Source organism: Pelodiscus sinensis, chromosome 9, assembly GCF_049634645.1.
Source record: "Pelodiscus sinensis isolate JC-2024 chromosome 9, ASM4963464v1, whole genome shotgun sequence".
NCBI lineage: Eukaryota > Metazoa > Chordata > Testudines > Trionychidae > Pelodiscus > Pelodiscus sinensis.
Window position 1 is genome coordinate 14,147,001 of NC_134719.1, and position 18,969 is coordinate 14,165,969.

General features: G+C 41.2%; 1 protein-coding gene across 4 annotated transcripts in view; it reads right to left on the minus strand.

The window, feature by feature from the left end:
* The window catches only part of OMA1 (OMA1 zinc metallopeptidase), a 118,154-nt gene that overhangs the window by 58,720 nt on the left and 40,465 nt on the right, over positions 1-18,969 (minus strand). For 2 of the 4 annotated variants that reach the window (XM_075936080.1, XM_075936083.1), the window contains exon 9: positions 14,105-14,453. The exons of 1 other annotated variant lie outside the window; for it this stretch is intronic. In XM_075936080.1, coding sequence (XP_075792195.1) covers positions 14,229-14,453 — 225 coding nt within the window. In that variant the 3' untranslated portion in view covers positions 14,105-14,228. Of the gene's footprint in view, positions 1-7,141; positions 9,223-14,104; positions 14,454-18,969 lie in introns of those variants that run through there. One more of the 4 variants, XM_075936081.1, reaches the window with a different exon arrangement.

Sequence of the window (18,969 nt, forward strand, 5' to 3'; positions counted from 1 at the left end):
TGTGTAAGCGTGACTTGAGGAGGCAGTCGTCGAGGTAAGGAAATATAATAATACTTTGTTTTCTCGAGTACACTATGACAACCGCCAGCACTACTAAGAAGACCATTGGGGCCGTAGAGAGTCCAAAAGGAAGCACTTTGTATTGATAATGTTGAGAATCGACAACAAAACAAAGAAAACACCTGTGGGATGGCAATGGAAAAGTATGCACCTTGCAAGTCAAGGGACGAGAACCAGTCATCCTTTTCCTGTGCCACTAATATGGCAGTAAGCGTTAACATCTTGAATTTTTGTTTCTGTATGAATTTATTGAGTGCTCAAAGGTCCAATATGGGCTTCCAACCCCCCAAATCTTTTCTCTGTCAAGAAGTAGTGGGAGTACAATCCCTTGCCTCTAAATTGTGTGGGGACTGGTTCCATCGTCCCAATGTAAGAGGTGTTCTACTTCTTGTTGAAGGAGGGTCTCGTGAGTGGTCCCTGAAGAGAGACGGCAAGGGGGGAGAGGGGGTATGGACGTAAAGGTGATAAGGTAGCCTTTATCAATTATCTTCAAGATCTATCAGAGGTTATATGTTGCCAGTTGTTGAAAAAAGGCAACAATTGATGATGGAAAAGAATTGCTTGCGTCGGTATAGGTGAAAGACTCTTCAGGCCCTCGACCTGATGATCAAATTTGCTTGTTGGACTGCTGTGACTGTTGAGAATTAGTAGAGGAAAGGCAACGTCACTGGTTTCTGCCTCTGCTCTGTATCTGGTGATCTTGTCTATTGTAGTGTTGTGTATATGGGGGGGGGGTGGTATCGAGGTATCGGATAAGGCTGATGCATATATTGCCTTCTTCTAGGTGCTTGCTTGTGGATCCCAAGACATCACAGCATTACTGTGGAGTCCTTCATGGAGTGGAGAGTTTCGTTGGTATTAGCTGCAAACAGCTTCTGGCCATCAAAGGGCAGATCCTCTACTGTAACTTGAATCTCCCTGGGGAATGGAGTGGAGCTAACTAACAATGCCCTTCTCATTACTACTGACGTTGCTGTAGAATGTGAGGCCGTGTCAGCTGCGTCTAAAGCAGCCTGTGATGCTGTTCTTGAAACTTTGTGACCTTCGGATGTCAATGCTGTGTATTGCTGCCTCTTAGCCTCAGGAATGTCTGCAACAAAGTCGTTCAGTTTGGTGTAATTTCTATAATCGAATTTGCTCAATAAAGCTCTGTAATTTGAAATGCAAAATTGTAAAGCAAAAGACGTATATATTTTTCACCCAAATGCATTGAGTCTTTTTCTATCACGGTCTGATGGAGTAGACCAGTATTGTTATTGCTTGGATTTTTGTTGTTCAGCACCCACCACAAGAGAATTAGGCCCTTGGGTGGGACATAATATTTCTTAACAGTTCTCTTAGCAGTAGAAGAGATTAACGCTGGAGTTTGCCAGAATTTTTGCCTGTTCCATTATTGCTGGATTGATTGGCAATGCTATCTTTGATGGTGTTCCTGAGTGAAGTATGTCTGTTAGGTCATGTTGATTTTCCACAACCTCCTGGAGAGGAATGTTCAATTCCGCAGCTACATGTTTAAAAAGGTTTTGGAAATGTGTAGTGTCGCCTGAAGTCATTGAATCTCGGGCCATAGACCCTTCCTCCGCTGGAGGAGGGTCTTTTGGGTCAGGAGTCGTCGCAGCCTCCTGTGAGAGTGGTTCTCCCTGTATTTGTTTGGAGGGGGAGTATTGCACTGTCTCTCTTCCGGCCTCGCTGATGTTTCTGGTAATATTGCCCTTTGTCCCAGTATTGCCAATATAGGTAAGGCTGAAGTGGAGGTGCCCAGAGATTGCTATAATATGGAGGCATATTCCCGAATCTGGGAGAGTAGATACTCTGAGCTGTGAGGGGGAATTCTCTGGTGTAAACACCCTAGAGAAGTCATTGTCATATGAAAATGTTTCCTGAGAGAGTGATCCCTGTGATATTAACATGGGAGAAGAGCTCTCAGCTTGTAAAAATGGTGAGTTAATGTGGATGAGACTAATAAGTCTCTGTGCTGAGTGTAGTGCCCAACAGGTGTTGCCAGTGCCATAGTGGGAGGTGGGAGGCTAAGGCGCTGAGTCATGCCTCGGTGCCAAGGGCAGTTGTGGTGCATCAGGCACCTCTGTGGAGGAAGCTGAGGTGCCTGTTAATGTAGTCGGCATCACACTCTCATGTTGTGTTGGTAAGATCGTATCATTGCCGGATGGTGTTGCAGGCAGTGAGACAGGCAACTTAAAGCCTGTTACCTTGGAGCGTGATTTAGCGCATGTGAGCTGTTTGCCTCCGCTGGAGCTCCAGCAGCATCATAGGTGCTGAGGTGCGGCACCGCCACTGCTTTCGGTACCGACCATGACGGCAATGGCCATTTCGGTGCCGTAGCCCCTTGAGGCACTGAGGAGACTTACTTTTTGGCAGGCTTTTTGGACCCCCGCTGTTTGGGTTCTTTGGGCTGGTGGCCTGGATTGGAGGCTAGTCAAAGCGAGTTTTCTAATAAAAATAATTTGAGTCGCAGGTTTCTGTCTTTCCACACCTGCTATTTTAGCTTTGCACAGTGAGGGCATTTCTGAGAGATATGCCACTCTCCAAGACAACGAACGCATTGCGAGTGACCATCCGAGAGTGGAATATGGTCTTTACATGAAGTGCAGCATTTAAAGCCAGATGATCCAGGCATGTCCATGTAAGCAGTCTGAGATTGCAAGGAGGGATTAGCTGGGAGAAAAGAAGAAAGCCCCTTATACTAATTAATATTGCTTTCTTTCTTTTCTTCTCTTGCTCTCTCTATATATTTTTAAAACTAACAAATTAACTAACTATTTAAAACTAACTAACAAACAATTATAATTAACTTTAACTGGTTTTAAAAAGTATAACCATCTAGATGCGAAGCAGCTAGGGAGCACTGCTGAGTCTGTCTGTAGCCGGAGGCGGTAGAGAAGGAACTGAGGAGTGGGAGGAGGGGCTCATGCATGCGTGATGCCTGCAACCTAACAGCGTGCAACTGCTAGTGCACGCCTGCGCAGCCCCAGGGACACTGCTCTGAAATCTCTGCTCTGAGGAGCGGCGGCAGCGCACCAACCTAATGTAGAGCACCCACGGGGACATCTCTCTCGAAGAACAAATGTTGCCAAATTAAAAAAAAAAACACATGATTCACATGATTAGCACAGACATATTTTGTACTGAAGGATCCAAGATGGTTTTCAGGAGCAGACAGAAGAAAAACAACTACAGACAAAGGCATACACTGGTCCCCTTAAAGAACTTCCTTTCATTTACTCCTTGAGATTATAAAGATTTAAAGGCATAGTCACCACAATACATTAAGGATTGTTGAATGGGCATTAATAACTCTTTATCATAGAATCATAGGGCTGGAAGACACCTCAGGAGGTCATCGACACCAACCGTCTGCCCAAAGCAGGATACATTAAACTATTTCCCCCCTCTCTGTAGGAACGACATAATAATCAGCAGAAATTCTTGTCAGTTCCAACTGCATCTTAACAATATGGTGAGGCTTTTGTTCTTAAAATGCATACTAAGTCAAAATGCCAAATGATTTTAATACCACAGGCTCTCTTCTCTTCCACCAACTAACGTACACAGACACACCAGCTTGCGCTGTGACTCACACTGGCCCAACGGAAAATACAGAGCTTGTAGAGTGGACATAGCCAGAGTGGAAAATATTCTGATGCAGCTCAGAATTCTAAATGAAGTTTTAAATATATAGTGGTATTTGCACTATAAGATGTAGTTTCTAAATGGCATTACTGGGTTCTTTCCCAACACTGATTAGGGTCATATAGTCTTTTCAAAGACCATTAACCTGCTTTTTACTGACAATGAGATTAACGTGATTCGACTATTCAAACACACTAGGTTTTGAATTTTAAATGTTTAGTACCCTAGCCATTAAATATTACTTAAGACATGCAATAAGCATATGTCTACACAGCCACGTTATTTTGGAATAGCTGACGTTACTCCGAAATAAGAAAGAGCAATAAAAAAAGTTAAAAATCACTTAGAAAAGTTAGATGTCTGCAAGTCACCAGGGCCTGATGAAATGCATCCTAGAATACTCAAGGAGCTGATAGAGGAGATATCTGAGCCTTTAGCTATCATCTTTGGAAAATCCTGGAAGACAAGAGAGATCCCAGAAGATTGGAAAAGGGCAAATATAGTGCCCATCTATAAAAAGGGAAATAAAAACCACCCAGGAAACTACAGACCAGTAAGTTTAACTTTTGTGTCAGGAACGATAATGGAACAAGTAATTAAGGAAATCATTTGCAAACACTTGGAAGATAATACCATGATAGGGAACAGCCAGCATGGATTTGTAAAGAACAAATCATGTCAAACCAATCTGATAGCTTTCTTTGATAGGATAACAGGCTGTGCCAAAGGACCTGAGCTATGGAGGCCACTAACTCCCACTGCAGATCAATGGAAATGAAGCATGTGCTCCATCCATTTGTGAAATCCAGATAGGATAATGTGTCTTGAGGATAAGTAGAAGCGGTAGATGTGGTACACCTAGACTTTAATAAGGCATTTGATACAGTCTCACATGATATTCTTATCAATAAACTAGACAAATACAACTTAGATGGGGCTACTATAAGGTGGGTGCATAACTGGCTGGATAACCATTCCCAGAGAGTAGTTATTAATGGTTCACAATCCTGTTGGAAAGGTATAACAAGTGGGGTTCCACAGGGGGTTTGTTTTGGGACTGGTTCTGTTCAAGATCTTCATCAACAATGTAGATACTGGCATAGAGAGTACGCTTATTAAGTCTGCAGATGATACTAAGCTAGGAGGAGTTGCAAGTGCTTTGGAGGATAGGGTCATAATTCAAAATGATCTGGACGATTTGGAGAAATGGTCTGAGGTAAACAGGATGAAGTTTAATAAAGACAAATGCAAAGTGCTCCACTAAGGAAGGAACAATCAGTTTCACGCATACAGAATGGGAAGCGACTGTCTAGGAAGGAGTACGGCAGAAAGGGATCTAGGGGTTATAGTGGACCACAAGCTAAATAGGAGTGAACAGTGTGATGCTATTGCAAAAAAAGTACATGATTCTAGGATGCATTAATTGGTGTGTTGTGAGCAAGACAGAAGAAATTCTTCCACTCTACTCTGTGCTGATTAGATCTCAGTTGGAGTATTGTGCCCAGTTCCGGGCACCAAATTTCAAGAAAAATGTGGAGAAATTGGAGAGGGTCCAGAGAAGAGCAACAAGAATGTTTAAAAGTCTAGAGAACATAACCTATGAAGGAAGACTGAAAGAATTGGGCTTGTTTAGTTTGGAAAAGAGAAGATTGAGAGGGGACATGATAGCGGTTTTCAGGTATCTAAAAGGGTGTCACAACGAGGAGGGAGAAAACTCGTTCTTCCTGGCCTTTGAGGACAGAACAAGAAGCAATGGGCTTAAACTGTAGCAAGGGAGGTTTAGGTTAGACATTAGGAAAAACTTCCTGTCAAGGTGGTTAAACACTGCAATAAATTGCCTAGGGAGGTTGTGGAATCTCCATCTCTGCAGATATTTAAGAGTAGGTTACATAAATGTCTATCAGGGATGGCCTAGACAGTATTGGGTCCTGCCATGAGGGCAGGGGACTGGAGTCGATGACCTCTCGAGGTCCCTTCCAGTCCTAGTATTCTATGATTCTATGTGTACACTACATGCCATTATTTTGAAATAATGGCGAGCGGAGGACTTCTTACTCCAACTCCTGTAAACCTCGTTTTACAAGGAGTAAGCAAAGTTTAAGGAAGTGTGTTCTTCCTTCAATTTCCTGCTGTGAAGACAGCACCAAAAGCCAGTTTAAGCTATTTCGACTGAAGATATGCAATTGATGTGACTGAAGTTGCATGGCTTAATTTGAGTTTTGCCCTGCTGTGTAGACATACCTGTCATGATTATGAGGGTTAGCCAGCAGCCTGGGGATTAAGGGGTTAACTACACCTAGCCAGGTGGAGTGACCAGTAGGAATGTAGGTGGGACTTTCAAACTGGGACAAAGGAATTTGGCTTTTTTCCTTTCTCCCTTTTGTCTCTCGGAGTGAGTTCTCTGCAGCTACAAAGAGGGACAAGCATGTCTCTCTCTCTCTCCAAGACATCATTCTTCATTTTCTGTAAGTAGGGTAAAGTTTAGGTAGTTTCGTTAGGTTTTATTGTTTTAAGGATTGGGTATGGGATCTGAGATCTGGCACCGTGTAAAAGATGTTTTGGCTTTTCTTTGTAACTAAGTTCTAGGCCCATGGAGTTTCTCCATGAGTATATTTTGTTACCTTCCTATCTAGTCATTATGCTTGCAACAGGAATATTGTTGTAATAATAAGTTTTTTCCTTTCTTTTTATTAACCTGGCATTGGTTAATAGTGTGCCCTTATTTTTATTTTAGGGGTGAGATTTCCCAAATGATCTTTCCCCTGGTTTCTTTAGCAACATTTGGGTGGTGGCAGCGGAAGTTTTATTCCCAAGATCGAGGATTTTAAGATTTTGGGGGAAGTTTTATACCAAAGCCTGGTAGATAAGGCTTTGGGGTACACTTGCTGGCCCCCACTTCTGCATTTATCATGCCAGAGTGGGGAAGGAGCCATGACACTATCCATAGGGTACGTCTAGACAACATGCCTCTGTCGCCAGAGGCATGTAGATTAGGCTACCAGGCATAGGAAAATGAAGCGGTGATTTAAATAATTGTTGCTTCATATAAATTTACATGGCTGCCGCGCTGAGCCGATCAGCTGTTTGTCGGCTCAGCGCAGTAGTCTGGACGCGCGGGTGTCAACATCAAAGGCATTTGTCGACCACCCAGGTAAACCTCATCCCAGGAGGCATACCTGGGTAGTCGACAAATGCCTTTGATGTCAACACCTGTGCATCCAGACTACCGCGCTGAGCCAACAAACAGCTGATCGGCTCAGCGCGGCAGCCATGTAAATTTAAATGAAGCGATGATTATTTAAATCGCCACTTCATTTTCCTATGCCTGGTAGCCTAATCTACATGCCTCTGTCGCCAGAGGCATGTAGTCTAGACATAGAATTAAACATTTAGGGTGAGTAAAGGAAAGGGAAAAAATGCTCTAACACAAGATATGCTTTCGTAGTTTGTCAGCCCTTTTTCTCTGCATAGCCCAACAGCACATGTAGGTATACATGGAAAGAATCCTACATTCAACATGCAGTATAATTTGCCATCATAATCTATGTTTAAAAAACAGAACAAATGTGCAGTAATCATCTTATCATGTCCAACAACAGAATCCTTCCCTACAGCAGCAAGTCTGATATGCCACCGCAGGGAAGGGCATGCCTTTCTGAAGCACAGGAAGACACTTGTACCAGTTGCTAAACCTTTCAAATCTTTATTTAAAAAGCAAAAACCAATGCACTGGGATCTCAAAAGACTTTATAAACAACATAGTGCTACCACAGCAGACAGGGAAGCATTACCATTTTACAGGTGGGAAAACAGAGGCAGAGGGAAGTTGCAGCTAAAAATTTTCAAGTGGCCTCAGATTTTGGGTCTCCAGTTTGATATTTTCTAAGGTCGGATTTTCTGTTTCCCCCAGGAGAGTGATATTGCATACAGTCTCCTAGGGGAAAACAGGGAATTTCCAATGCTAGTCCTTAAACAGAAAACAATTCAACAAATAATCTGCCCTCTGTTGGGTGAAATCCCATAACCACACTTGCCCAAGTGTGCTGTGATTGTGGTTGGAAGGGATCACTGTGTGTTGCCAGCAGCAGTGAAAACGAAGTGTGGTGGGCAGTGACTCGTTAGTCTCCCATCCCCCTGATCTGATGCTGCTTTTGTAACAAGCTATTGTGGGGGGAAAGGAGGGCTTGACACTGGTGCCTGTCCTCAAGCATCATCCATGATGATAGGGTAAAGGTGGCTTCTCTCAAATTCCAGCCTGTACTCCTGAGGATGTGGTCACAAAAGCAGCAGCAGCACAAGCTCTCACCCATGCCTTGTGGTCTTACTCACCATAGCTGGAGCAGTAAACAGCCTCTTGCAAGAGCCAGTGGTTGTAACTATCTTGTGCCTTGCAGTGGAGGGTATCAAGGGGTGTTTTCTTCACTATCAATGATACTCTTGTGCTTTGCATTCCTTGCAGCTGAAACCTTGTCCGTCAGCACTTTCTCCACACTGGGACAAAAACTCTCCCAGATTAAAAGGCAGAAAGAGCACACTCAGAGGGACACATTCCATGAGTTAATGCATGCTTCTGAGAAGGGGAGCTCAGAGCATGGAGGATTACACTGTCCGAGGATCTGGATGAGGACAGGGAGGACAGGAGAGCATGCAGGGAACAAGAGCGTGCCATGTAGGAAGAGACGCTGCTGATTATGAAGGAGCAATCAGACATATGGAGGCATCTGGTTGAGGTTCAAGAACGGCAGCTAGATGCTAGTGTCCAAACCTGCTGCCATCATTTTCCAGTTCTCCATGCTCCTCCCCCAAATGTCCCATAAGGAATGGGGAGGGGAGTTTGGTACCCCTTACACTCAACTTGAGGAAAGGGTACAAGGACCAGAAGGTGCCCATTCCCACAACTTTGATTATTACTGCAGTGTATCTATAAGCAAGCTTTCCTTGTTTCTCCCCCACTGTTATCAGCTCTCTTGCCCCAGATTGTTTTCCTTTTCTCTGTTGCCTCTGTTTGTGTGCATAATAAAACTTAACATGGAGAAAACTCTTTATTCATTCAACACATAACAGCTGGTGGAGGTGGAATTTACAGGGGAGAAAATGTAATGGAGGGAACTGTTTGGTAAGGAACATAGGTAAGTATCACATACCACGTTACTCCTTGCTGAAATGGGTTTTCAAAGCCTTACAGAGACGTGAGCCCTTCAATGTGTCCTTTATTTTGCCCTGCTGCTTGGCGATCTACCTCCCCTTTCACACCCTGAAGAGAACTTTTCTCCTTGTTTCACACAGTATGAAACACACTATGTCGAAGTGATTCATGACTATCACCAGCAACTGTGAATTGATCTGTCTTCCCATCGGGCTGCTTATGTAGCATCAAATTGTTCTGCGTGGCAGCTCCAATATCAGCTGTGTAAACACTAGAAGGTGTGAGAGGTTTGTAATACTCACAACTACACTGTACAGCTGAGCAGGCTCCATGCTTATGCTATGGCATGCCAGGGCTAACCCAGGCTTCTGAAGAAAAAAGAAGGGAAAAAAAGCACAAAAAAGGCTTGGTATCTTTGCCATTGATGTCAAGGAGGGAGAACGGTAAGAGTATCATGGGAGGCTAACACCATATTCCCATAACCACCTACATCAGTGTCCCATAAGGCATTGCAAGCCCAATCCAAAATGCCACTCTGCTACATGCATTGTGGGACAGCACCCAGAGGGCAGTGCTGTGTGTCGATGCCAGCCCTGCTCGTGAGGATACACTCTGCTGACACAATGAGCGCAGCGTGGACATGCAAGATGAGCTTGCTTAAATCAGAAGTTGAGTGTCACTTACATAAAGTCAACTTAACTTCATAGCATAGGCATGGCCTGACTTACCCAAATTGTGATTTGCCTGCCAGGAATCCCAACAGGGTATCAATAGCAAGTAGGGCTTATATGATGTTGCCTTTTTTCCATTAGAAACAAGAGTAAGGTAAAACAACACATCTCAGGTATTTTTAGTGAAAAACTGTTGTACTAAAACTAATTTTAAAAGGGTAGATTCAGAAATAGTAGAACAAAATGTAAGGTTACTTTTGATAACTCTTCAGTACCTCTGATTTGCTGTTGCTAAGATTCCATTTAACACCTTCTTGTGAAGCATGCTAGTTATCTGTGCTGCATGTTAAAACTGTATTAATGTAGTTTTGCATTACACCTTAATTTAGATTCTAAAAACCACAAAAATTCATACTTCTCCACCGTAGCTATAATTTGGCGACCCTGCAAGCACTGTTCCAATGCCTCACTAAAGCAAAAACCTGCATTACTTGTACAAAGTTCATGTTATGCTTTCACATAGGCATTGCCAAGCTCAGCTTGCTGTGGGAATCATGATATTGAATTTCCTAACTTCTTTGTTCAGAGTCTTAAACAGAGCACTTACAGAAATTAGGATGTTCCTTTAGAGGAACATCAGTCAGAGGAGGGAAAACAAGAAGGCCTTCAGAGACTAGTCAGGGTACACTGAAGGTAATAAACAGTTACGGATTATTCATGGTTTGGACAAATAGCCCACCACCAAACCTCTGAAGGAGCAACTAGCAGCAGACCACATACTGTACATGTGCGATATGTAGTTCTCCAATAGCAGTCACCTCAATTTGTTTAAAAATAAATTATGATTCTAGAATCAGAATCCTTAGGTCTAGTGTTCAGAGCAGGGCATTGAGTCAGACCTCCTGGGCTCTGTTCCCAGCTTTCCCACTTACCTGCTGTGTAGCCTTTGTAAAGTTATTTTATCTGTGTCCCAGTTTTTCCAGCTAGAAAACAAGTAAAAGACTCACATATGCAGGTGTTTAGAGAGGCTTATTTATATTTGCAACATGCTTTGAGGGATCTAGAAAAGCCAGTTACTAGCACTTGCCAAAGGTTTAAGAAAAATTAAATATGGATTAGAAAGCAAAAAAGTGGCAATTTTTAACATTCATTATAAAGCCATGTGAAGAGCATTTTACCAACATTTCCTCTCTAGCCACTAATAAAATCCTCTGAACTGAGACTATGCTTAAGAAATTTCAGCACATAAGAGAATTTAAGACAGTTAAGTGCCTGAAGATAGGCGATTATACTAGCAGTGCCTTTTCAACCCTAAGTATTGCAATAGAAGTGAAATGCTAGAGAAGAGCTTCAGGATAGTAAAATAATCTAAGCTTGCACGTTTGTCTCTCTTTAATAACTCCAAACAGTTTCCAAACAAAATGCATTTTTAAACAGTATTTTGCTTTGGTTTCTCAGCATATATAAATATTTCACACCAAAATAGGTATTATTTCCAAACAAGGTGCCAAACATGAAAAAAGTTACGGGAGGCCATTTTTTATTGTAAGACTGCCTTGTGTGCATTTCTCCTGCTTGTCAAATTTGTCCACTCCTGATAAGTTAGATGTATAATTTTAGTATTGTGTACACTGTGAACTTAATCTTTCCATAAGAAGCTGTGAAGCCCAGCATGCAGCACTAGCAGAAGATAGAAATATTTTTACCAATCTGTCTTAATTTTACGTGATAACATTCATCTTCCAGTACAGCATTTCTTTCACTCGAATCCCAACTTCTTGCTTTTAGTGGAGTCCACTAATCCATCCAATTGCAACACAACGGTTGTACAGCTAGTTAGAAGTTGGTATTTGCAATATTTTTCTAATGGAAGTATATTTTAAAATTAACTCCTCTAGGATCTGGAATTACAATTTCTTTAATAAAAGGGTCAGTGTAGATTTTGCTCAAGGCTCTCAGACCTTTAGAAAAATAACATCTTGTAATTTCATCTCTTTCTGATTGGACAAGAAAACATTTTTAAATATTTCAACAGCAATCCTATAGAGGTTTAGGCAAAGGCAGTATATAGGTTTTAGAAAGCACTTAGACATTTGAGGCTAAGACGACACAGACTCAAGAGTGGCAAGTTTTGGATATCCTATTTCCTTGTGCACAAATGAAAGAAGAAAACTTTTAAAAGTACGTGGCAAACTATTAGAAGATCTAGAAACTGAACACATCAAATTCAGAGGTTAAGTTTAGAACTTTGGTACAAGCTCATCTTTATGTTATAAGCAAGGCATTTATACACAGGAATTTAAAGAACTTATAGAACATACATTTATACTTTAAAATACACAAACTTTATTTTAAAAAACAGTTCTCTATGTTCTCCCTTGTCTTCCCTGACAAAATCATGTTGTATGTCAGCCACAAGGACTGGATAACAAAACAAGCTTTGACATTGGGGTGGGAGGGAAGAAGCATTGGGGTCTTGACTATACAGTTTAAGTTATAAAATCTACAGGGAAATCTAAATGGTGTGTTTTTCTGTTTACCTTCAAGTGACAATGTCCAAATGCCTTAACACACTGCTGAACGTCTGTTACATAAACTCCTGTCAGTAAGAATAAAAATAATGGATAGATGGATAATGGTGAGGCTGGCCATTCTGCCTGTTGTCAGTGGTGTCTTGCATACAAATTTAAAAATAGCTTGCAAGTAATATGCTGTCAATCTAAATATATATAAACAGACCTGGAAAACATCAGCACAGTCAACCTTGCAAATACAGCCTCTTCACCCTGAAACTGAGATGTCAGATGGCTCAAAGGACCCATATTCTTTGGGTTAAGTCAGCAAACAAACTATTGTTCATAAACTCTTTCAGACTCTGCGCCTAGAGCCACTGCGGAATGTCGTTTTTTCAGAAAAATTCCATTCAAATTTAAAAGGAAAATAAAATTGTGATTTGTCTGGTACATTCTAAAATTTCATAGCTCTCCCCTTCCCCTTTATAATGCACAGGATCATTCAAATTCCATCTGTGTCATGATCTGATACACATTGTCAAACATTGTAATAAAATCCTGCAGTTTTCCCACTTATAGCATAGGAAAGCATCAGTAATTTTCTTCTTGAACTTTATTTTAATAAAAAAAAAACAGATCCCCAAAACAATAGTTAGGGCATAGGCTTCAATCAGTAAAAGATCTCTTCCTCTTTCGTTCACTGTATCTTTTTTTATTTCAAAAAGGATGGCACACAATAATTTTCAGGAACTGGAAAGGAAGAGCCTATCAACCAGCTGAAAATAAACATGATGTGCTGGCTGTGCTTCACGAAAAGCCTAGCTAAAGGAGAAAAGGTCAGTCAATCATGAAAGGACAAAAATAAAACAACTCTGAAGCAGGGAGCTTCTTGGGCACATGATTCTTTGCTGCACATTACAATGTTCTGGCCCTTTTCCCAAGCTCATCAAATGAGGCTGTACAGTTTGCTAGTTTAACTCACAGACTGGCAAGCACAAGAAGTAAGATTGGCTCCCCAAACTTACATGTGCTGAAGGAGCAGAGAAATCTTCTGCCTTCCATCTACATAATCCCCAAGGAGCTGCTCCTCAACTCAAGTTTGCCGATGGAGGATTGCATCCCTATATGCAATCTGAGAAGCTCACTGTACAAAGGGGCAGAGGAGTAGCTTCGCAAATTCTCCCAAGTTTCATTTTGGAGGCATTTGCTTTAAGTCTCCTTCTTCACCAGATCTACTTCAACCAAGGCCTTGCATTGGAAACTACACTCATCCATTCTAGCCCGAGCACCTCCAATTACTCATCTCCCCATTAAGAAGGACAGACTGGGAAGGCAGACTTCTAAACTGGTATTCGATAACAGTTTCCTAAGGAGAAATAAACATACAAAATAGGATGCTTCCTCTGCCGCTATATAGCTTAGACGTTTTATAGGGTTTCATTACCTAATGTATTTAGAGAGTATCAACCACTAATAGTCAAGTTCTGATCTATCTAGACCAGTTGCAGCTGAAGTGAATCTGGCCTTGGAAGAAACATCTCAATTGTTCAAAGAGACATCATTAAAAGTGATCACTTGCAAAATATCTCAGTGCTACAAGTCACAGTTCTTAACGGGTTTTATAGATTCACTGGGACATTTTCTGACTTCACTTTTAAATACAATTCTGCACAATCCTTTCAGATTACTTTGAAGTGAAATGCTGAATCAACCTGATTTCTAAAGTGCCTTTAAAAGATATATGATACAAAAATGCCCAGCAGAAAGCCATCCAATTAGGTGGATATATGTACAGCTCACTGGCCATTTTATTGCTGCTCTGCCATTTGCGTGAATGGACTGTACAGAGATTATTACCCCTCCCCTGCAGTGATTTATGTTTAGTATCCCTTATTGAATAAAAGTCTCTCAACTCCAACACACTACTCTTTATATGTGGGGAGAGTTCCTCATTGCACTGAGAAGGAGATCACCACAAGTTTGGGAACCCGGAATACTGATGGCTTGATCTACTTTGTGTTACAGAGAGACAAGTTTCCTTCAACAGATTTTTGGCACCAGGGAAGTACAAACATGATTTGCAATTATTTGTCCATTTGATAATCTTAAAAGAATCAAAAAAGTGCTTCAGGAAAAAAAATCTGTTCAATCAACAGTTTGTGAAGTTTTTCTGGTGAATATATTTTCCCTTCAGTTTGCAGGTTCTTTTTCAACTGCAAGAGTTACTGGAAGTTTTTCCCCCTTTTGAACAGAAGGAAAGTCCACTTTTGGCTTTGCAAGACCATGTTGAGTAGCGTTATGGCCTTCTTTATCCTTAGATGCTTCCAGAAGATGCTGCATGTTAAGTTTAAAAATAAGGCGAGGGTCTGGTCCAGAGAGAGAGGGACAATTGCAACTCTCTCTTATTTTAAGTGCCTATGAAAACAAAACAAGGAATCACATCAACTTACTAAAACCACATTGTAGGTAAACGCAATTTAGGAGTATGCACTTTAGTGCAGGGCAGCCAGTCCTTTATCTTTCCAATAAGAATTGTATATGCTAGTTATATATTGGTGACTCCAGTATTAGGTTTATATACAAATTATCCAACCATTTATCAAATGGAAACCAAGACCTCTTAGGAACAGAAGAGCCATTATTGAATAAAAGATAATGTTTTATCAGCTAGCTGAAGGAACAGCGGATACTTGTAAAGGTATGGTACCATGATATTAACTGTATAATAGCATGAAGTCTTCATTTCTGTTTGTGAACTCAGCCACCTCTTACAAGGGGGCCACATGCAAATTAAAAAAAATAACACTATAAAAAAAAAGAAAAGGATAATGAACTTGATTACATATGTTGTACTATGGGAATACCTGTATCTAGATATATAACCTAACAGATGAGAAAAAAATCATCAGTAGCACGATGAACATTAACTCCCAGGCACAAAGCACAAGAAAGCCCTTTCCTCCACCCCCAAGAGTCTTGAGTGGCACTTCGACTTCCATATTAGTCTCATGAAAATGGTCCCAAAATATAAGGTTTTATTTTGCTTAATGAAAAGTTGTTACTGTGAGATCAAGGGTGAGTTTGCTCTGCTAATCACAACATTAATCTAGCTAAATTTCACTCTTAATTGCATTCAACACATAAGTGTTCATTACTTGAAAGGTTTGGGAATTGGTAGTATAGACTGCTGGTTGGGGGATAAGCATGACTCCAAAAAGAAACCTGGCCTTGCCCCTGAAGAGATGCAGAAGAAAGACAAAAGTAACAAACTTGCTTTACACTTACTGTGTCGTTCCTCAATCTCAAAGAGCTTTATAAAATGTCAGCAAAATGAGGAAGTGGAGAAACCGAACAAGTGAAATGATTGCTCAAGGTCACCTAAATCCTCAGCCCAGCCAGGACAGAATCAAAGTCTTCCGACACCCAATTCTAAGATCTAACCTAAGGCTTTCTGCCAAAATTAAGGGAATTGTTAGATACCTCCTCTCAAAAGGTGCAGTAAGGAAACTGGCATAAACCAGTATGCACAGTGAGAGCCTCCAATCCTAAAGAATTCAAAACCTTGTGTTTGTTTTTAAATAAACTAAATTTATCCTAACAAGTCCTCCCAAAACAGACACATTGCTTTATAGGTAGCAATGAAATCCCACAAAACTCCAGTAATTTAGCAAAACAATGTAATAAATTATAATCAGGGCTCGACAAACCACAGTGAAATCCACTTGCCAGCCCTGCACCATGCATGTGCCAGACCCGCACTGCATACATGCTCACCGCCAGCGAACAGGGTGACCGGCTGAAATCTACTTGCCATGGGATTTGTCAAGCCCTGGTTATAATACAGTCTAATGTAACCCCATATTTCCTCCCCGGGTTACTCGGGAGCAGGTCAAAATCACAAGTGTGCCTGGGCGCCTGATGGTTTTAACATTAAAGGAAATCCTGAGTACCCCAGTAGTGATGTTATGTAGTTGGGGAAACCCTTTCCATCCCCTTGCTGCTGTCCCTTGCTCGCAAAGAACATATAATGTCAGTGCCTCCACCTGGCTGGCCCTGTACACACATAATGGTGTGCCTTGGGAGCCTCCAGGAATAAAATTATTCCAATAATCTGGATCATCTAGCTCCAGAACAGCAATTACAAATCATAAATAGTATATATCTGATAGATTACAGTAGAAAGAACAACCTTTACTTAACAATTTAAAGAAACAGAGTTTAACAGATGAACAGTGAATAACCTAACAAAGTACACAGAAAATAACGGGAATGTATCTATTTGGCATTTGCCCTGCCACCGTTTATCAGACCTCAGAGTATGCACTCCTCAGGACTCTCAGTACCATACACTTGCTTGCATGGGCACACTTGAAGATTTTGCAGCTGGAGTGGATGATTCTAGTCTCCTTCTGTGTGCAGAGTAGTAATTCTAGCCACAGGTATAGCCAAAGAGCAATCAGAAGCAGCCTGCTAGATTCCAGTCCCAAAGGCTCTGAATCCAAGTCTGTAGCTGCAACCTAACAGCTCCTGGACTGGATAAAACTCCTCCTCAGCAGTCTAAATCCTTTTTTCCAAAAAAAATGGGAAGAGTCCACAGACTGCTAAGAGTCTCTCTCCACACACATGGAGACCCCCAGCCACCCACAAAAAAACAAGTCACTTCCTTCCTGGTTTCTTCAAGGGCTCATGGGAATTGTTGTCTCTGGGGCTAGATTGCCGCACACAGGATATTCCCAGAGAATAAGCAGAGGCACCTTTAGTAAGGTGACTACACTAATATTTAGCACTGACCATTACCACAGCCATTTTGATATTTGTTGTTAAATTCTTCTTAGCCTCAATCAAAGAAAGTAGAACACACAATTCATAGGCAAATAATCATCCAGTTGCATTTTTAATCCTTGCATCAGAAAGTTCATTCCCTGTACATTTTATTCCATTTGTTCCAATTCTCTTCCTAATATCATGTTTCAGAAGAGTTCTTGTCAGAGTTTCCTTGAGTTACTTACAGTTACAGAGTGTTGTTAGGGGGAAGCTACAGAAAGCCTCACTTTTGTAGTTCAGCAGGTGTGTTGCCCTGCTGCTAATATAATGAGCAAAAGCTGAATTAAATTATTCCTTATATAGCCAGATAGCATAGTTCATGCTAAGGTGTGCACCTGTGCAGCCTCACACAAAGAATTCTTCCTCCACCAACCTCCTGGAGAGCCACGCAGCAGCACTTGTGGCAGGCAGCTGCTCTGGCAGGCGGGGCTGACTGAGATGGTGTGGTGAGGGAGCCACTAGGGTGGGAGGCCAGGGCCTGCCATGGCTGTGTGGAGGGGGGAGGCCTACTCTGGTGGCCTGGGATGCCACATGGCGGGGAGACCGGGGCCTGTTTTGGGACTGGGAACTGCTGCATGGCAGAGAGGTGGAGGTCTGCTCCAGGAGACAATGAGACAATCACTGTGTTAGTGAGTAAATAAACTGCGTGCCACAGTGGCACATATCCAAACTAGCACGAATGACCTCAATATTGATGCACAAGCCAAAACTCACTCTGCTCATGGTTGGAAAAATCTTAAACACTGCTAGAAGGAGGGAAGGATTTGCTTCAATTTAAAATTCATTTAGCTCCTTCTAACAGAGGCAGAATGTACAGATCACTTTTGAGGTTTTTAAAACAAAGAAAAGTCCAGCCTAACAGCTCTTTTTGCAAAGAGGTTTGGAAACTATGTTTTTCTAACAAAAATCCGGTTAGTACAGTAAACAGATATCTTTGGAACTGGCTTAGAAACAAATTATATTTAACAGTTCCAACTGGGCTTTAGAGAAGAGCAAGTTTCAAAGATATGAAAAAGTATTTCTCATTTGTGCTATCTGATTGTTTCCGGTTAAAAAGTAGTATCTGAATCAAACACAACTTTTGGGGCTGTCTAGGTTCTTCTTAGTTATAACAAATAAAATTCAAGTTCATTTGTTGTTTTGCAACCTAATCTAAATATTCACCAAATTTTACCATACTTATCACTGAATTCTTCTTCAGTGACCAATGAATTTCAATACTGATATTTATAATGACAGACTAAGAGTTTTCTCTTGTTCTCTTTCAGAACATAAGCTGCTGAAAGGCTGCATTAATGTCAAGTAGCATTAGTCAAGGGAAACAGAAATATAAAGATTTAGGTTGTATCTTGAAAAAGGCAACATAATCCTCCTTTAAATTAATTTAGCAGTTTTAAATCTCTGGTTTTCTTGACTATGTAATGTCTGTCTTCCAACTGCAGCTCTGTTCTCATCCTTTCTTTCTGGGTTCACTTATCTAAAATACTACAGTTTACAACATCAGGAGGTACATATAATAACTATGGGGTAATATTCTCACCCTGTGGAAGTCTCTGCTTTCTTATTACACAAAGTAACTGTACGAAGTTAGAGGGGCCTGATTTAAACACACTGATTCACAGCCCATAGAAAACAAAATGAAGTTAGCTGAAAGGATAGCTAAAAGGCTATGCTTACCCTAAGCCTTCCTGTTAGCTCTTGCTATTTTTTAATGCCAATAATGTATTCAATGTGGCAAAATCACTCTTCAAGAAGCTTACAATGTATTATTTCTGGAAGATAACGCATTCCACGGCCTACCTTCAATTTCAGTATTATAACTTCAATTCCAATAATTTAGAGTTGCTCAAGAAACTCCATTTTGACCAGATTCCAATCCAAGTAATTTAGTTGCTAGGGGAGTGCATACATATTCCTAATTAAATGCACACAACTTGCAAAGTTAAGAACATGTTTCACAGCTTTGTTATACTAATGAATCCAGACAGAAGACCAAACAGCAGCAATATCACCAGGTTAAAACTTGAGTGGAGTACACGATTAGGTTGGGGTTTGTAGGCACATTCCTACTGTCTTTTTCAGGCTCCCATTAAGACAAAAGGGCTGC